Source organism: Heterodontus francisci, chromosome 17 (assembly GCF_036365525.1).
Source record: "Heterodontus francisci isolate sHetFra1 chromosome 17, sHetFra1.hap1, whole genome shotgun sequence".
NCBI lineage: Eukaryota > Metazoa > Chordata > Chondrichthyes > Heterodontiformes > Heterodontidae > Heterodontus > Heterodontus francisci.
The window spans coordinates 23,712,047-23,730,318 of NC_090387.1; the positions used below are offsets into that span (position 1 = coordinate 23,712,047).

At 43.3% G+C, this 18,272-nt stretch overlaps 1 protein-coding gene across 1 annotated transcript in view; it reads right to left on the reverse strand.

Moving 5' to 3' along the window:
• The window catches only part of wfdc1 (WAP four-disulfide core domain 1), a 69,898-nt gene extending 60,414 nt beyond the window's left edge, over positions 1-9,484 (reverse strand). Inside the window, exon 1 of the mRNA XM_068049155.1 lies at positions 9,215-9,484. Within this exon, the coding sequence (XP_067905256.1) occupies positions 9,215-9,346 (132 nt within the window). The 5' untranslated portion in view covers positions 9,347-9,484. The remainder of the gene's footprint in view (positions 1-9,214) is intronic.
• Between the last annotated feature and the right edge of the window lie 8,788 nt (positions 9,485-18,272).

An 18,272-nucleotide genomic window follows, 5' to 3' on the forward strand; every position in this document is an offset into this window, starting at 1 on the left:
TTGGGTCAAAATCCTGGAACTCCCTTCCTAACAGCACTGTTGGTGTACCTACACCCCAAGGACTGTAGCGGTTCAAGAAGGCAGCTCACCACCACCTTCTCAAGGGCAATTACAGCCTCATTACAGCCTTGGTTCAAACATGGACAAAAAAGCTGAACTCAAGAGGTGAGGTGACAGTGACTGCCCTTGACATCAAGGCAGCATTTGACCAAGTTATGGCATCAAGGAGCCCTAGCAAAGCTGAGGTCAATGGGAATCAGGGCGAAAACTCTCCGCTGGCTGGAGTCATACCTAGCACAAAGGAAGATGGTTGTGGTTGTTGGAGGTCAATCATCTGAGCTCCAGGACATCATTGCAGGAGTTCCTCAGGGTAGTGTCCTAGGCCCAACCATCTTCAGCTGCTTCATCAATGACCTTCCTTCAATCATAAGGTCAGAAGTGGGGATGTTCGCTGATGATTGCACAATGTTCAGCATCATTCATGACTCCTCAGATATTGAAGCAGTCCGTGCAGAAATGCAGCAAGACCTGGACAATATCCAGGCTTGGGCTGATAAGTGGCAAGTAACATTCACGCCACACAAGTGCCCGGCAATGAACATCTCCAACAAGAGAGAATCTAACCATCTCCCCTTGATATTCAACGGCATTACCATCGCTGAATCCCCCACTATCAGCATCCTAACGACTACCATTGACCAGAAACTGAACTGCAGTAGCCATATAAATACCATGGCTAGAAGAGCAGGTCAGAGGCTAGGAATCCTGAGGCGAGTAACTCACCTCCTGACTCCCCAAAGCCTGTCCACCATCTACAAGGCACAAGTCAGGAGTGTGATGGAATACCCTCCACTTGCCTGGATGGGTGCAGCTCCAACAACACTCAAGAAGCTCGATACCATCCAAGACAAAGCAGCCCGCTTGATTGGGACCCCATCCACAAACATTCTCTCCCTCCACCACCGACGCACAGTGGCAGTAGTGTGTACCATCTCCAAGATGCACTGCAGCAATGCACCAAGGCTCCTTAGACAGCACCTTCCAAACCCGCGACCTCTACCAACTAGAAGGACAAGGGCAGCAAATACATGGGAACACCACCACCTGCAAGTTCCCCTCCAAGTCACACACCATCCTGACTTGGAACTATATTGCCGTTCCTTCACTGTCGCTGGGTCAAAATCCTGGAACTCCCTTCCTAACAGCACTGTGGGTGTACCTACCCCACATGGACTGCAGCGGTTCAAGAAGGCAGCTCACCACCACCTTCTCAAGGGCCATTAGGGATGGGCAATAAATGCTGGCCTGGCCAGCGATGCCCACATCCCATGAATGAATTAAAAAAAAATTAGGGATAGGCAATAAATGCTGGCTCGCCAGTGATCCCCACATCGCATGAATGAATAAAAATAAATAAATCAGGAATGAAGAGGTGCCCGGGTTTCCATTGCTGCTATGGTATAAATAACAGAAAAATATGCAATATGATGGAACTCTGTCACCTAAATATCATATGATACATGTATATGTGTTGTACGTGACCCATCATATAAATAGGCTGGCACCTGGTGTTAAGAATCCTTGACCCATTTCCCATCTCAGCCTGTTCAGTTCCACCACACAAAAAAATGGAACGCTGGTGGAAAACCATGGGCATTTTAACCCTAGAGGTCACTATTCCGATATTTATTGAATTTACTTCTGCAACAGCAATCGGAAGGATACCCTGGGTCATGTTGTTGGCACATAATTAATGTCAGTGACTTTGCTCTGTTTTCACACGGATTAAAGGTTGCGTATGTATACTGTGCCTTTTTAAACCTAATTGCAACTGGGCATTTCTTGTGGAGGAGGAGCGACATGTAGAAATTATCAACCAAGCAAATTAGATAAATAGAAAATTGCTATGCAGAGCCCATCTAAGAATGGTAGTTTACAGTTAGTGTAATTACCCATGGTTTCTGTCTACTTTGACCTTAGCCTTTCTCAGTCAATTTACTTTCAATGGAAGATTATGATACATATGATTTTAAAGTATACAGGTGGTACTTTTAAATTAACTGGTTACTGAAATGTCCATTGTACTTACATATACAGTAAAACATTTTAAACACAGGTTGTCATTACCTATTCTGAAAATGCAATTCAAGCAACTGCAGGCTTCAATTTGACATAAATGATACAGAATAGTCCTTTCCCTGGAAAGGAAATGAACCAGACAAATTACACCTTTGAAAGACTCCATGCTTTGATCTAAAGGTGTGGCTCGCTATCCAGTCTGTTATGAACTCTATAAAAATTCCTCTCCATTTTAATATGCAACAAATTGCAACTCACAGTTTATTTGGCAATTTGCAGCTCATATTAAACATATGATCTTTGAACTTTCACTTTAAAAATGGTCATGATCTGGACTTCTAGGACTCCACCTATGTGTTTCAGGGTAGCTTTAAAAGGGATTAGAACAAATTGCAATCAAGTTTCTATCAATTTTTTTTATTCGTTTGGGGGATGTGGGCATTGCTGGCTAGGCCAGTACTTATTGTCCATCCCTAATTGCCCTTGAGAAGGTGGTGGTGAGCTGCCTTCTTGAACCTCATAGGAACTAATCAAGAACATTTTTTGCTTATTTTTCAAGTCCTCACCAGTTACTGGCATGCAGGTTCCCTGTTCTATGGAGTCCCATTCACGGCTTACTCCCTGACCAATGCACCTCAGCATATCTACTCTGTCATCTGCATTCAAAGTAGAAACTGTTGAGACAATCATAGAATGGCTACAACACAGAAGGAGGCCATTCAGCCAGTTGACCCGTGCTGGCTTCCTGCAAGAGCAATTTAGCTAGGCCCACTCCCCCGCCCTTTCCCTGTAGCCCTGCAAATATTTTCCCTTCAGGTGCTTAACCAATTGCCTTTTGAAAACCACGATTGATTCTGCCTCTACCATTCTTTTGGGAAGTGCATTCCAGATCATAAACACTTCTTGCTGCATATAAAGTTTTTCCTCATGTCGCCTTTGATTTTTTTGCCAATTACTCCTCTGCTTCTTGACTCTTCCACCAATGGGAACTGTTTCTCTCTATCTTCTCTGTCTAGACTCCTCATCATTTTTAACAGTTCTCTCAAATCTCCTCTCCACCTTCTCTAAGGAGATTAACCCCAGTCTCAAATTTAGCTACATAACTGAAGTCCTTCAGTAAATAGTGATGCTTTTGTAGTTACCTTCCCTTTTAAGGCTATTTATCTGCTGCAATTCATAGTTTGTGTGTTGATATATTTGTAATTAAGGAGATTTCTTCCCTCCCACACCCAGCACCTGCAGCTAAAATTGACGTCTGAATCCTTGTCCTCCAAGGGTCAGTGGTGCAGTTTCATTACTCCAGATTCCAAGTACATGCTGCTAGCAAGAAGTCTTGCCCACCACCAGCACACATTGAACACTGGCAGGCATATTGCCCAAGGTTTGCCAATATGGGATGACAGTAGGTGAAATTCCTCAGTAGAGTTATTCCGCCTTCGTAGCAGGGCATTAAAATCAACCAACAATGGCAGTAATACAGTAAGAGGGAGGAAGATTATTATTTTACAGCCTGTTCAAGATGTTTAACCAGTATTACTACTGAGTAGAGATTGTTAACCAGGAACTGTGAGGCTTACGGGAGCCTTCATGGTCATGGAAATGATGACAACAACTATCAAGATTGTCAGGCAATCTCCGCGTTAACTAATGCAAAAATTGTGCGCTAGTGCGTGGGATGATCTTACTGTTTAAAGTCCTTTGAGCTGCTTCCTCCAAAAAGTGGTGATAAATCATTTTTTTTAAATGTTCTGCACTCCATCTCACATTCAGAAATGTTTGGCTGAAGAATCACAGTTCTATAGCTTGTGCTAGAATCACTTTTCTAACCAATTTCCTCCTGTCCTCTCTTGAAGGTTTTGATTCCCTGAAAATGTCTTAGAAACAAGGTCCCCTTCCAGTTATTCGATTATTCATCTGTGAGTCTTACGGTCGAGCAGCTTGTTGGTGAGTGTTTTAACCATAAAGAACATCATAAAAAACAGGATAAATCTTACAGGCTGAATGACCATCCAATCAGCCTCCTCCCAATCTTTAGTAGTTATAGAAGCAGTTATCAATAGTACCATCAGATGACACCTCCCCACTAACAGCCAGGTTCTGTTGGAACCACTTGACAACAAACCTCATCATAGCCTTGATCAAGACTTGACTTCGATCCAAGAGCTAAATGACAGAGGAAAGTGAGTGTAGCTGTCCTCAGCATCAAGCAGCATTTACGTATGGCACTAAGGAACCCCATCAAAACTAAAGCCAGTGGGATCAAAGGGAAAACCCTCAAGTGAAGCTGGTTGTGGCTGTTGGAGGCCTTACAGTCCCAGAACATCACTGCAGACATTCCTCAAGGCAATGTCCTTGGCCCAAGCATCTTCTGCTTCTTCATCTGTGACGTTCCCTCTGTCATAAGGCCAGAAGTGTTGCTGTTATCCAACAAGTCCAATGTTCAACTTCATTCACAACTCCTCTGAAAATAAGATGGCCCATGCTAGCCATCAGCGGGACCTGGATAATATCTAGGCTTGGTTGACAAGTTACAGGTAACATTCATACCACGTAAGTACCAGGTTATGACCGTCTTGTACAGGACAAATACTCGTCATTTCCATGTGACTTATAAGAGCACCATCATTACCAACGCCCATATCATTAACATCCATAGGGTACCACTGACAGGCTAAGCTGGACCAGCCAGATCAATGGCATGGTTACAAAGCAGCGCAGAGACTGGTTAGTCTGCAGTGAGTGGTTCACCACTTGATCCCCTCTAAAGCTTCTTCACCATCTCCAAGGCTCAAAACAGGAGTCGGACAGAATACTTATCAGTTGCCTAGATAGGTGCAGCTGCAACAACATTCAAGAAGCTCAGCTTTGTCCAAGAAGCAGCACTTTGCTTGATTGGTGTCCCTGCCACTTGAAGCAACATCCACTCCCTCATCCAGCAGTTCACTGTGGCTGTAGTATGTACTACAGCAACTCAGTCAGGTTACTTTGATATGACCTCCCTCCCCTACAACCTCTACAGCTGCGAAGGGCAAGCAGAAATGTTGTGGGAACAACATTACCTCTAAATTCCCTTCTAATGCACACATTATCCTGGCTTGCCATTCCTTTATTGTGTCTGGGTCAACATCCCAGAATTTCTCACCTAATGAGGGAGCATCACCACAACCACCACAAGAACTGCAGTGGTTTAAGAAGAAGGCTCACCACCATCTTCTCTGATGGATAATAAATGCAGTCTTGCAGTTGCCCACATCCATGAACTTATTTTTAAAAACTGAGTCCAATCCTGTCCTCACATGAACACAGCGGGGTTTCCTAGATCTTGAACAGAAATAGGAACCTTGGCCAATTTCCCTTACCTAAAATCAGGGATACTGATGCAAGGAAGTGGATCCTGGATGTCAAGGGATATAGAGGATTGGATAAGAAACAAAAAGGAGGCTTATGGCAGATTCAGAGGGCTGAAAACAGTGGAGGCCCTAGAAGAGTATAGAAAGTGTAGGGGGGTATTTAAAAAAGTAATTAGGAGAGCAAAGAGGGGACATGAAAAAACACTGGGAGGTAAGATAAAGGAAAATGTGATTTATAAGTATATTAAGGGCAAGAGGATAACCAGGGAAAGAATAGGACCCATTGGGACCAAAGTGGCAATCTGTGTGTGGAGCCGGAGGACATAGGTGAGGTTTTAAATGATTGCTTTTCATCTGTGTTCACTATGGAGAAGGACGATGTAGATGTAGAGATCAGGGAGGTGGAATGTGATATACTTGAACATATTAGCATTGAAAGGGAGGAAGTATTGGCTGTATTAGCAGGCTTAAAAGTGGATAAATCCCCAGGCCCAGATGAGATGTATCCCAGGCTGTTATGTGAGGCAAGGGAGGAGATTGCAAGGCCTCTGACACAAATTTTCAAACCCTCTCTGGCCACAGGAGAGGTACCAGAGGATTGAAGGACAGCGAATGTGGTACCATTATTTCAGAAGAGTAGCAGGGATAAACCAGATAATTACAGGCCACTGAGTCTAACATCAGTGGTAGGGAAAATACTGGAAAAAAATTCTGAGGAACAGGATTAATCTCCACTTGGAGAGGCACGGATTAATCAGGGATAGTCAGCATGGTTTTGTCAGGGGGAGATCGTGTCTGACTAACTTGATTGAATTTTTTGAGGCAGTGACGAAATGTGTAGATGAAGGTAAAGCTGTTGATGTAGTCTATATGGACTTCAGTAAGGCTTTTGATAAGGTCCCGCATGGAAGATTGGTTTAGAAGGTAAGAGCCCATGGTATCCAGGGCAATTTGGCAAATTGGATCCAAAGTTGGCTTAATGGCAGGAGGTAGAGGGTAATGGTCGAGGGTTGTTTTTGCAAGTGGAAGCCTGTGACCAGTGGTGTACTGCAGGGATTGCTGCTGGGACCCTTGCTGTTTGTAGTGCACATTAATGATTTAGATGTGAATATAGGAGGTATGATCAGTAAGTTCGCAAAAGACACAAAAATTGGTGATGTCGTGAATAGTGAGGAGGAAAGCCTTAGATTACAGGATGATACAAATGGACTGGTAAGATGGGCGGAGCTGTGGCAAATAGAATTTAATCCTGAGAAGTGTGAGGTGATGCATTTTGGGAGGACTAACAAGGCAAGGGAATATACAATGGATGGTAGGACCCTAAGAAGTACAGAGGGTCAGAGGGACCTTGGTGTACTTGTCCATAGATCACTGAAGACAGCAGCACAGGTAGATAAGGTGGTTAGGAAAGCATATGGGATACTTGTCTTTATTAGCCGAGGCATAGAATATAAGAGCAGGCAGGTTATGATGGAGCTGTATAAAATGCTAGTTAGGCCACAACTGGAGTACTGTGTACCGTTCTGGGCACCACACTATAGGAAGGATGTGATTACACTGGAGAGGGTGCAGAGGAGATTCACCAGGATGTTGAATGGGCTGGAGCATTTCAGCTGTGAAGAGAGACTGAAAAGGCTCGGGTTATTTTCCTTAGAGCAGTGAAAGCTGAGGGGAGATATGATTGAGGTATACAAAATTATGAGGGGTATTGATAGGTTAGATAGGAAGAAACTTTTTCCCTTAGCGGAGGGGTCAATAACCAGGGGGCATAGATTTAAGGTAAGGTGCAGGAGGTTTAGAGGGGATTTGAGGAAAAATATTTTCACCCAGAGGGTGGTTGGAATCTGGAACGCACTGCCTGAAGAGGTGGTAGAAGCAGGAACCATCACAACATTTAAGAAGTATTTAGATGTGCACTTGAAATGCCATAGCATACAAGGCTAGGGGCAAGTGCTGGAAAATGGGATTAGAATAGTTAGGTGCTTGATGGCTGGTACAGACACTATGGGTTGAAAGGGCCTGTTTCTGTGCTGTATAACTCTATGACTAGCTGCATCTTTTCATATTTTTTTCTAAAAGACTATTATTTCACCTGCCAGTGAAGTTATAATTCACACAAATTAAAAACACTAAGAATAATAAACATAAGCCACATAACAAAACTCTAAAAGGCCATTATCCAAAAGAGAACAAACAGAATACCTCTAGAGTGAAGGTGAGTTCCAAGTATTTGTAACAAGTATGAAAGCCCATTCTAATCCACTGCTGGGATGTAGTTTGTTACAAAACACTGACCATCATGAGCTATGCTCTATTTAGTCAGTAAACTCTGAAGTGGGCTCAAATAAGAGTGTCCTTCTCAAAACATCTGATATGATAAATTCAGGGTTAAGATGAAATTAGCCCCTCAGTAATGGGCATGTTGGGGATTTATTATTCCAAACATTACTGGCACTCTCAGCACAGTAAAGTTTTATTACCTAATCAGTAATGATGTGTGCACATTCCTCAGGAACTGAAACTAGTTCGACGACTAGACTGAAGGACAGGACCACCATAACGCAGTGGTTAGCACCGCAGCCTCACAGCTCCAGCAACTGGGGTTCGATTCTGGGTACTGCCCGTGTGGAGTTTGCAAGTTCTCCCTGTGACTGTGTGGGTTTTCGGCAGGTGCTCCGGTTTCCTCCCACAGCCAAAGACTTGCAGGTTGATAGGTAAATTGGCCATTATCAATTGCCCCAAGTATAGGTAGGGGAATTGTGGGGATGTGGTAGGAATATGGGATTAATGTAAGATTAGTGTATAAATAGGTGGTTGATGGTCGGCACAGACTCGGTGGGCTGAAGGGCCTGTTTCAGTGCTGTATCTCTAAAAAAAAATAACCTTACTTTCTCTTCGATCGCTTCTCCTGTTCTCAATTCCCTGTGCGTGTGGAGGTTTCCTGTTCATTATCACGCATATTTATGAAAACGTGCAAAATTCCTCGTTTTCCGTACAGAAATCCTACTAATCTGATCGACCTGCTCCATTCTTATTCCTACCTTGGCTCCTAATTATGGCATTTATAATACGGTTTGTCGTGGCAGCTGCCTCAATCTGTGCCGAGATATCTGACACCATGTTTTGAAAGTATTGCGGTCGTGTCAGTCTAGAGAACAACTTACTTCGGTTTGAGGTTAGTTAAATCGAGCATGTCAAGTGTTAATTGGGATGGTCTCTACCAGTGAATGGCAAGACTTCATCCACATGGAGTTGGGCACAGATTGTCCATGTATGCCCTTTCAACGAGGGCACCAACCAATCTCTTTTCATCAAGTCCCCCACCTCCCTCAATGCACACACTCACACCACGTCTACCATCCCTATGTATCTGCTTGAATTATTCCCTTGTTGGAAAGTGTCTCAAAGTGTACGCGTTGCGATTTGTGGGTCCGGTTCAAAGTGACGGATTTACATTCATACAATCAGTTCACATGAATCCAATAATTCCTCCTATAAATACTTGTACCAGTCGCCCAGATTCCCTCTGGAAAGAGCATGTACTTTTTGCATTGCAGCTAACGCCCTGTATAAGGAACGATCCAGTGCGCTGGTTTTCATCCACTGCTAATTTATGACTTAAAAACATCAGCAGCAATTCACCTCCTGACTCCAGAATCCAACCTAGCAACATGTGCTACGAATTAAAATCGGCTCGCTACCCCTTTACTGCAGAATGCTCATTTAGAACAATTTATCTTTTAGTAACCCCCCTAGCGCAATCTCCTTTAAACAACAATACTCACATCGTATTTATCTTCCACTTTCACACGGAGACTCTTGGTAACTCCAGGCACGGGCTCCAGCACTAAGAAGCAGAGGAGGGCAGCCGCCAGTGCTCTTCGCAAACTTTCTTGCAAAGTTCTCTGGTGATCCATCGTACGTTTGTCCTCCCACACTTCCAAACGGTATATGAAGATCAGGAGGAATAGCCGCTCACGCAGTCAGGCTTGCAAAAAGTGCTGGAGCAGCGAGTTCAGCCAGAGGAACGGTTGGTGAAGGAAGGCTGTGCTTTTTGCTGAGATATTCACGCCTCCCCAACGCGCACCAACTGCCGATACACTAATGTTAGCCAGATATTTTTAGATTGATACCAGCGTGTTCTCATCTGGCAGCTTGTCCACACGCACCGACCGACTGCCTCCAGGATTACAATTTGAGAAGGATCAGAGAAACTGTCCTGTTTGCGCGCCTGGGAGCCCTCACTCGGACCCCAACTCGCCCACAGCTGTTTAGAATAAGCAGCTGACCCGTGTTCATAAAAATCCCAATAAAGCAGTCGGGATATGGGAACAATAAAACAATTTTAACAAAGTGACTGCAAATTTAAATCCGAAACAACAATTTTAGGCGTCGAATATTGATATCCCAACAGGATTAAACATGCATTTCGTTGCTATAAAGTCGAACTTTTAGGAGGAAAAGAAACGGATGGGGGAAGGAAGGGGGTGGAATTCAAGGAAAACAAAGATTAAAAATGAGATCAGAGATCGAAGATAGTGTCAAATAGAAAACCAGATGCCCCACCATTGCTGTCTGCAAGTGTCAGTCATCTTACTTAACAGCCCCTCGTACCTTTATCCGAATCAGATGGTGCATTTGTCTTTATAGAAGGACTGGGATTAGTTGTAAACGCCGAATATATTTTTTAAGTAAGTCAAATGAATTCATGGGGCAGTTGTACCTCAGTTTTTGTCAATGTGATGCAGCTTTCACATTGCCAAGATATTCCTAATCTGAGGCTGTTGTGAATTTTGGCAAGTAGTTTATCCTTGGACAACCTTGAAAAGTACAGATGTAACCCACACAAAGCCATCTTCTCAAACTGAACTTGTAAACATTCCAAGCAGTTGCTGAACTGGCAATTTTACCTCAGTGAAAACCCAGCAGGATAACACAGATTTTACCAGCCTATTGACAGTGAGTGGAAACTCTGCATATGAGTTTAAGAAAGCATAGACAGTGTCCCAGAGTAATCGCACACCACTACATTCCAGGACCAAACTCCAAAGTTATGCTGCTGCTTTGGTATCAATGCAAGTTCGAAAGCATCATGAATCTATATGTAAATGATAATAAAACTGTCATCCTATGCCTGAAAACAAATGCTTGGATCTAGCACTAGTCTTTGTTACCTTTTAACAAAGAAAGACTATCAGCTTTGATGAAGGAGCAAAGCCAAGCATCATTTTGACAAGATGTGTTTGCAATATGATGATTGTTTTGAATTTGTTCTCGAAGTGTGGGTGTCATTGCAAAGGTTGCATTTATTGCCAACACCTAGTTGCAGGCTGGGAGACACTGTTGAAATAACTTCAGCAAATGGTGCATCTGTAGTTTCTACATACTGTAGATATAGTGCCCTGCTGAAGGATTGGACACTGATCCAGTGGTAAGAGCATCAATCAACTGAAGTGCTTTGTCCTGAATGGCATCTATCCAAGCAAGTACTGACTATTCCATCACACTGTTGACCTGAACCTTGTAGATGGTGGAATGGCATTGAGGAGCTTGGCTAGTTGTTACTGGCCAGTTATTGGCCAGAGTACCAAGCCTCTGTCCTACTCTTGTGGTCACAGTGTTATTATGACTGGTTCAGTTAAACTTATGGTCAATGATAGAGATGTTCAAAATCATGAGGGAGTCTGGACAGAATAGATAGGGAGTAACTGTTCCTATTTATGGAAAGGTCAAGAAGCAGAGGACCGCGATTTAAAGTGATTGGCAAAAGAACCAGAGGTGACACAGCAAATGGCGAGTGGAATGCACTGCCGGAGAATATGATGGAGACATATCTAATTGCGGCTTTCAAAAGAGAATTGGATAATTTAACTAAAGAGAAAAGATTTGCAGGGCTATGGGGAAAGGGCAGTGGATATTGGGACTAGTTGAGTTGCTCTTGCAGAGAGCTCGCACAGACATGATGGGCCAAATGGCCTCATTCTGTATTATAACCATTCTATAATTCTATCATGATGACCCCCAGAACATTGATGGTGGTGAGCTAAGTGATGGTGGCTGCATTGAGGGTCAGGGAGAAATGGCTGGGCTTTTCTTTGGTTTAAGATTCCTGGCACACACGTGATGCAAATGCTACCTGCCACTTGTCAGACCCAGCCTACATGTTGTCCTTCCTGCTGTTGGCTGTCATTGGGCTGCTTCAGTGTTGGAGGAATTGTGAATGGAGCTGAATCATCAGAAAATAGATGCAGTTCTGACCATATGGCACAGAGAAGGTCACTGATAAAACAATTGAACATGTTTACTTCCCTGAGAAGCTCCTGCAGCCATGTCCTGGGGCTGAAACAAACAGGCTTTGTGAACCATAGTCATTTTCCTTTGTGGCAGTTATGACTTCAGCCACTGGAGGGATTTCCTTTGACATCCAATAACTTTAATTTTGCAAGGGTTCCTTGGTTCCCTATTCGATTGGCTGTTACCTTGATGCTGAGGGCAGCTACATCCCATGTATGAATAAAAAAATCTCCTTCGAGGCTTGTGTCATTAAAATAACAAAGATTATAGGGAAATATGATATGCATGTTTAAAATTACTAAAAGATGGGAAAAGGTAGGTAGAAGTAGACTTGTTTCCAATAGTTGAAAGGTCTAGAGGGTGGCAGGGGCAATAGGTACAAGATTAAATGTAAGAGATTTAGAACAATAAGCAAGAGAAAATTCTTTAGGCGGAGAGTTGTGAGGCTGTGAAATTCACTTTCGGTGTTTGTAGTAAAGGCAGTAACTATGTCAACATTCAAGATTTGATCAGATAGGTGGATGAATGTAAAGATGAAGAGATGTGGGAGCAGAGTGGGTAAATGTGATTGGAACTATTTGCTCACATGGAGGGTAAATGCCGACCTGTACTTCTTTGGCCTTAATGACCTGTTTATGTGTTGACAAGGTGTGGAGCTGTGTGGCTCTGCCAGAACCAGAACTAAGTATTTGGTGAGCAGGCAATTCATGAGCTAATGTCACTTGATGACACTATTGATGATTAGAAGGCTAATAGGACAGAAATTGGCTGGGTAAATTAAACCTGATTTCTGTGGATATGACATACTTTGATCATCTTACACATTGTTGGGTCGAAGTCAGAGTCTTAACTGTACAGGGATAACTTGGCTAGCAAACCAGCTAGCTTTAGTATATAACATATTGACCCAGCGATGGTGAAGATAAAGCAATGTGCACATATTTATTTGTGTTGGAAAATGAATGTTGGACTGCTTTATGCTTTTCTATGGCAACAATTCCTCTTTAAACAAGCCTGTTCCCCTGACAAAGTGGTGAAAGATACTTAACCCACTGCACACTAGGGTATCTGCTACAAGCCTATAGTCTGCTCTTAGATAGTCTCTTGGGTGCATTCTTGACATTCAATGGCATTACCATCGCTGAATACCCCACTATCAACAACCTGGGGGTTACCATTGACCAGAAACTGAACTGGAGTAGCCACATAAATACTGTGGTTACAACAGCAGGTCAGAGACTGGGATTTCTGTGGCGAATAACCCACCTCCTGACTCCCCAAAGCCTGTCCACCATTTAAAAGGCACAAATCAGGAGTGTGTTGGAATACTCTCCACTTGCCTGGATGAGTGCGGCTCCAACATCATTCAGGAAGCTCGACAACATCTAGGACAAAGCAGCCCACTTGATCGGCACCGCAGCCACCACAAATGTTCACTCCCTCTGCCCCCGATGCACAGTGGCAGCAGTGTGCACCAAATACAAGATGCACTGCAGCAATGCACCACACCTCCTTCGACAGCACCTTCCAAACCCACAACCTCTTCCACCTAGAAGGACAAGGGCAGTATATGCTTTGGCCTCAGCTGGAGTATTGCATCCAGTTCTGGGCGCCGGACTTTAGGAAAGATGTGATGGCATTGGAGAGAGTACAGAAAAGATTCACAGGAATGGTTCCAGGGAAGAGGAACTTGAGGTATGAAGATAGATTGGAGAAGTTGGGACTATTTTCCTTCGAGAAGAGAAGGCTGAGAGGTGATTTGATAGGGGTATTCAAAATCATGAGGGGTCTGGACAGAGTAGATATAAACTGTTCCCACTCTTGAAAGGATCGAGAACAAGAAGGCACAGATTTAAAGTAATTGGCAAAAGAAGCAAAAGTGACATGAGGAAAAACTTTTTCACGCAGGGAGTGGTTAAGGTCTGGAATGCGTTGCCTGAGAGTGTGGTAGAGGCAGGTTTAATTGAGGCATTCAAAAGGGAATTAGACTGTTATCCGAAAAGGAAGAATGTGCAGGGTTATGGGGAGAAGGAGGGGGAATGGCACTAGGTGAATTGCTCATTCAGAGAGCCAGTGTGGATACAATGGGCCAAATGGCCTCCTTCTGCACTGTAACAATTCTGTGATCCTGAGATGTGTGGAAACACCACCACCTGCAAGTTCTCCACCAAGCCACACACCATCCTGATTTGGAAATATATTGCTGTTCCTTTACTGTTGCTGGATCAAAATTCTGAATCTTCCTCCCTTACAGCACTGTGGGTGTACCTGCACCAGATGGACTGCAGCGGTTCAAGAAGGCAGCTCACCAACCTCTCAAGGGCAATTAGGGATGGGCAACAAATGCTGGCCTAGCCAACGACACCCACATCCCATGAAATGAATAAAGAATGATGCTAATCACTCCCATAGGCTGACTAAGTTTGTTAAATTTAGCAGTGTGCCTGAACTATCTAATATTAAACTAAATGGCACCCAGTGTTGTAACAATAATATTCCCTTGTGATCTGAATTGGATATTCATATTTTTTTTACCTGTTCTTCAATCTCTTCAAAAGTGATTGAGAAGACATTGGTGAAATGAGGCCAGATAAGAAATTATTATTTAATTTATTTCACAGTGAACAAACATAAAGAGCAAGTTAAGATCAGATTCACTTAGTCCAATCAATACAGCTTGTCTGCACTTGAATGTGTTATGCTTTCACACCTCAGTAGGTTGTTTTACTTCAGTAAAATAACCCTTAATCCTTTGTGCTAAGTTTCTGAGTCTGACCAAAACTTAACTCGCAGCTTTCTATTTTCAAATCCCGCCTGATATTTTAGCTTTTGATTATCACCCTGTATTCACAGCCCAAATGGGCCAGAGCCTTCCCAATGTCACTGGTGTGAGGTGTTTATAATTGCCAAAACAGGTTAATATATTATATTATTTACAGTCTATGGGGAATCAATGTTAAAGTTTAGTTTATTGCATTTCTACATTATACCAGTGGCTACACTTCAAAAGTGCTTCATTGGCTGTAAAGTGCTTTGGGATGTCCTGAAGTCGAGAAAGGCACTATATAAATGCAAGTCTTTCTTCGTTCTTGCTTTCTTTAGCATTTTAAACACTTATCATTTCAGTGTGTTTCTTTAATGAACGTGAATATACTTTGCTTTAAAAAATCAACATTTAAAAGTAACCTTTATTTTTCAAATCCTTCCTATTGAAAAAAAAGGTCAAAATCGAAAATGATGCAACAGCATTTTTTTGAACCAAAGCAATTATGTGCCTCACATGGGTTATTTTTGAAAGTGCCTTGCCCAGAACTGAACCATAGAGACCAGGAATGTTTAGTTTAGTTTAGAGATACAGCACTGAAACAGGCCCTTCGGCCCACCGAGTCTGTGCCGACCATCAACCACCCATTTATACTAATCCTACACTAATTCCATATTCCTACCACATCCCCACCTGTCCCTATATTTCCCTACCACGTACCTATACTAGGGACAATTGCTAATGGCCAATTAACCTATCAATCAGAAGTTTTTGGCATGTGGGAGGAAACCCACGCAGACACAGGGAGAACTTGCAAACTCCACACAGGCAGTACCCAGAATTGAAACCGGATCGCTGGAGCTGTGAGGCTGCGGTGCTAACCACTGCGCCACTGTGCCACCCATAATGCCCAAGACTCAATTCCTAGTTTATGCAGAGTTAGCTAATTGTAGTCAAGACTGTAGTAGAAATAATATAGTTAGTGTTCACTCCTGATTCCTGTCTAGTGACTTCTGCATACAGTGTCTTTGGGCAGGATGTGACTCACTTGTGATGCTCCTTCCCTTTAATTGATTCAATAATCAGCTCATACTCACTAACCAGGCTAACCCTTGAAGATTAATCATTTGGGTGAGATACTGAAGAAAAGCTGGTGTCCCTGAATTCTTAACCCAGCATAGGGCAAGGCTTTTAGGAAACCAATGAGCTGAAAGAGAAAATACTTTTTAAAACATTACTTAGATTTTTCCATTTTCATTTACTTCTCCCAACCAAACAGCTAGCTTTAAGTGACATTCAAGCTCCTCTTCATCAGTGGACCAATTTCATTGGAGATAGCAACAGATAAGTTTTTGTTTCTAGGGAGCAGGAGCAACTTGGTACTAGTCTTACTCCAAGAAATTTTCCTTCTGTCAGCCTATCATGTAGCAACAATGCAGAGAAGTCAACAGGGTAGAGAGTCACATCTTCCAAATGGACGAAATGGCATTTTTTTTATTCGTTCATAGGATGTGGGTGTTGCTGGCTAGGCCAGCATTTATTGCCCACCCCTAATTGCCCCTGAGAAGGTGGTGGTGAGCCTTTACCTTTTTGTCAGGGTGATTGTTTAGCAGACCCTGGAGCTCAAGTGGCTCCATAAATATTACCCTGGGATAATTGCAGCCTTTACTACTTTTTCCATCAATTTTCTCCCCCTCTCTCCCCTCCTTACAGCATTAACTCCTAGTTGCCTTAAGATTTAATGGTAATTGGATAGCTTGTAGTTGCTTGCACTAGTGGCCATTTTCATAGGTGATCTTAGACAGCGTGGCAGCTGGCTGTTCATCCTGACCTGATATTTAGCCTGGAATTTCCCTAGTGGTTCTCCCAATCATCCCCACAACTTCGGCCGATCACTGGTGGAAATCCAAGAAAGATGCATAGATGGGGTTTCCACACAAGTTATCAAGGGGTTACAGGATAGTTATCAGGAGCAGGAAACCTGGCTAGTTTTTGTCTGCCTATCCCAGAGACAGTTGAAGCCAACTGTAACATCCCTATTGTTGTCCAGTTGAGATCAGTAAGCTTAACACAAGTGGAAATAGATCTGGGATCTTCCTGGTCTGTACATTAACCAACTAAGCTATTGGGTGTTCACTTTTGCCCTCCTTATTTTTGGATTTCAACATCAGATGCAAGGCTATGTCTGAAATAGAAAGCAGTGCTGTTTGGTCTGCCTTCAAATATTCCATATAATTAATTATAAAGAATTTAAAACAGGTGTAAGTGCTTTTACTGCAAATCTGTAATTTATGGGGAAAAGTTGGATGGCAACTCATATATGGAGCAGGAAATTCAACTACCTAGCTACGAAATGCCTTAGATTTATGTTCAACAGTTTCAATGTATTTGATCACAGCCTCAAAGAGAAGCCTGCAATTGCTAGGCTCAAAGTAAGTGAACTGCATAGACTCAACAAGATGGAACTAAAAGTAGAACCGGAATCCTTCTTGAAATCTGATCATGTATCGTCTTAATTGAGGAATACACTTAAATAGAATAGACTGCACTATTAAATATTCTCGGGAATCCCCCCTCTTGATTGGTCTCTGCTGACTCCTGCTCAAAAGAGCATAAAGCTGATTTGGGTAAAAGCAAGATGAGGCACAGTTGTAATATTGCTCACACTTCACCAACCTGCTGAAACACCAGGGCTGATTTTAACTCCTCCCGCGCAGCCAAAATGGTGTTGGATCACTTTATCTGCTGAGATAATCACAACATAGTAGTATAATAAAAGCAAAATACTGCGGATGCTGGAAATCTGAAACAAAAACAAGAAATGCTGGATTCACTCAGCAGGTCTGGCAGCATCTGTGGAAAGAGAAGCAGAGTTAACGTTTCGGGTCAGTGACCCTTCTTCGGAACACAACATAGTAGTATTCTGCAAAAGCTCTGCTGTGTGTGTAGGTATGATAAGGAATTGAGCAGAGCCTGAGCAGGAACTGATTTCTCAGATTCCTGTGAAGTTCTTTTCTTCGCTGGTTTAAAGGAGAAGCCAACATGTTTAGAATGGATGACCATACTTTTTATCTTCTTCTTCTTTGGCCTCCTTGTCTCAAGAGACAATGGGTAAGCGCCTGGAGGTGGTCAGTGGTTTGTGAAGCAGTGCCTGGAGTGGCTATAAAGGCCAATTCTAGAGTGACAGGCTCTTCCACAGGTGCTACAGATAAAATTGGTTGTCAGGGCTGTTACACAGTTGGCTCTCCCCTTGCGCTTCTGTCTTTTTTCCTGCCAACTGCTAAGTCTCTTTGACTCGCCACACTTTAGCCCTGCCTTTATGGCTGCCCGCCAGCTCTGGTGATCGCTGGCAACTGACTCCCACGACTTGTGATCAATGTCACAGGACTTCATGTCGAGTTTGCAGATGTCTTTAAAGCGGAGACATGGACGGCCGGTGGGTCTGATACCAGTGACGAGCTCGCTGTACAATGTGTCCTTGGGGATCCTGCCATCTTCCATGCAGCTCACATGGCCAAGCCATCTCAAGCGCCGCTGGCTCAGTTGGGTGCATATGCTGGGGATGTTGGCCGCCTCGAGGACTTCTGTGTTGGAGATACCGTCCTGCCACCTGATGCCAAGGATTCTCCGGAGGCAGCGAAGATGGAATAAATTGAGACGTCGCTCTTGGTTGACATACGTTGTCCATGTCTCGCTGCCGTGGAGCAAGGTACTGAGGGCACAGGCTTGATACACTCGGACTTTTGTGTTCCGTGTCAGTGCGCCATTTTCCCACACTCTCTTGG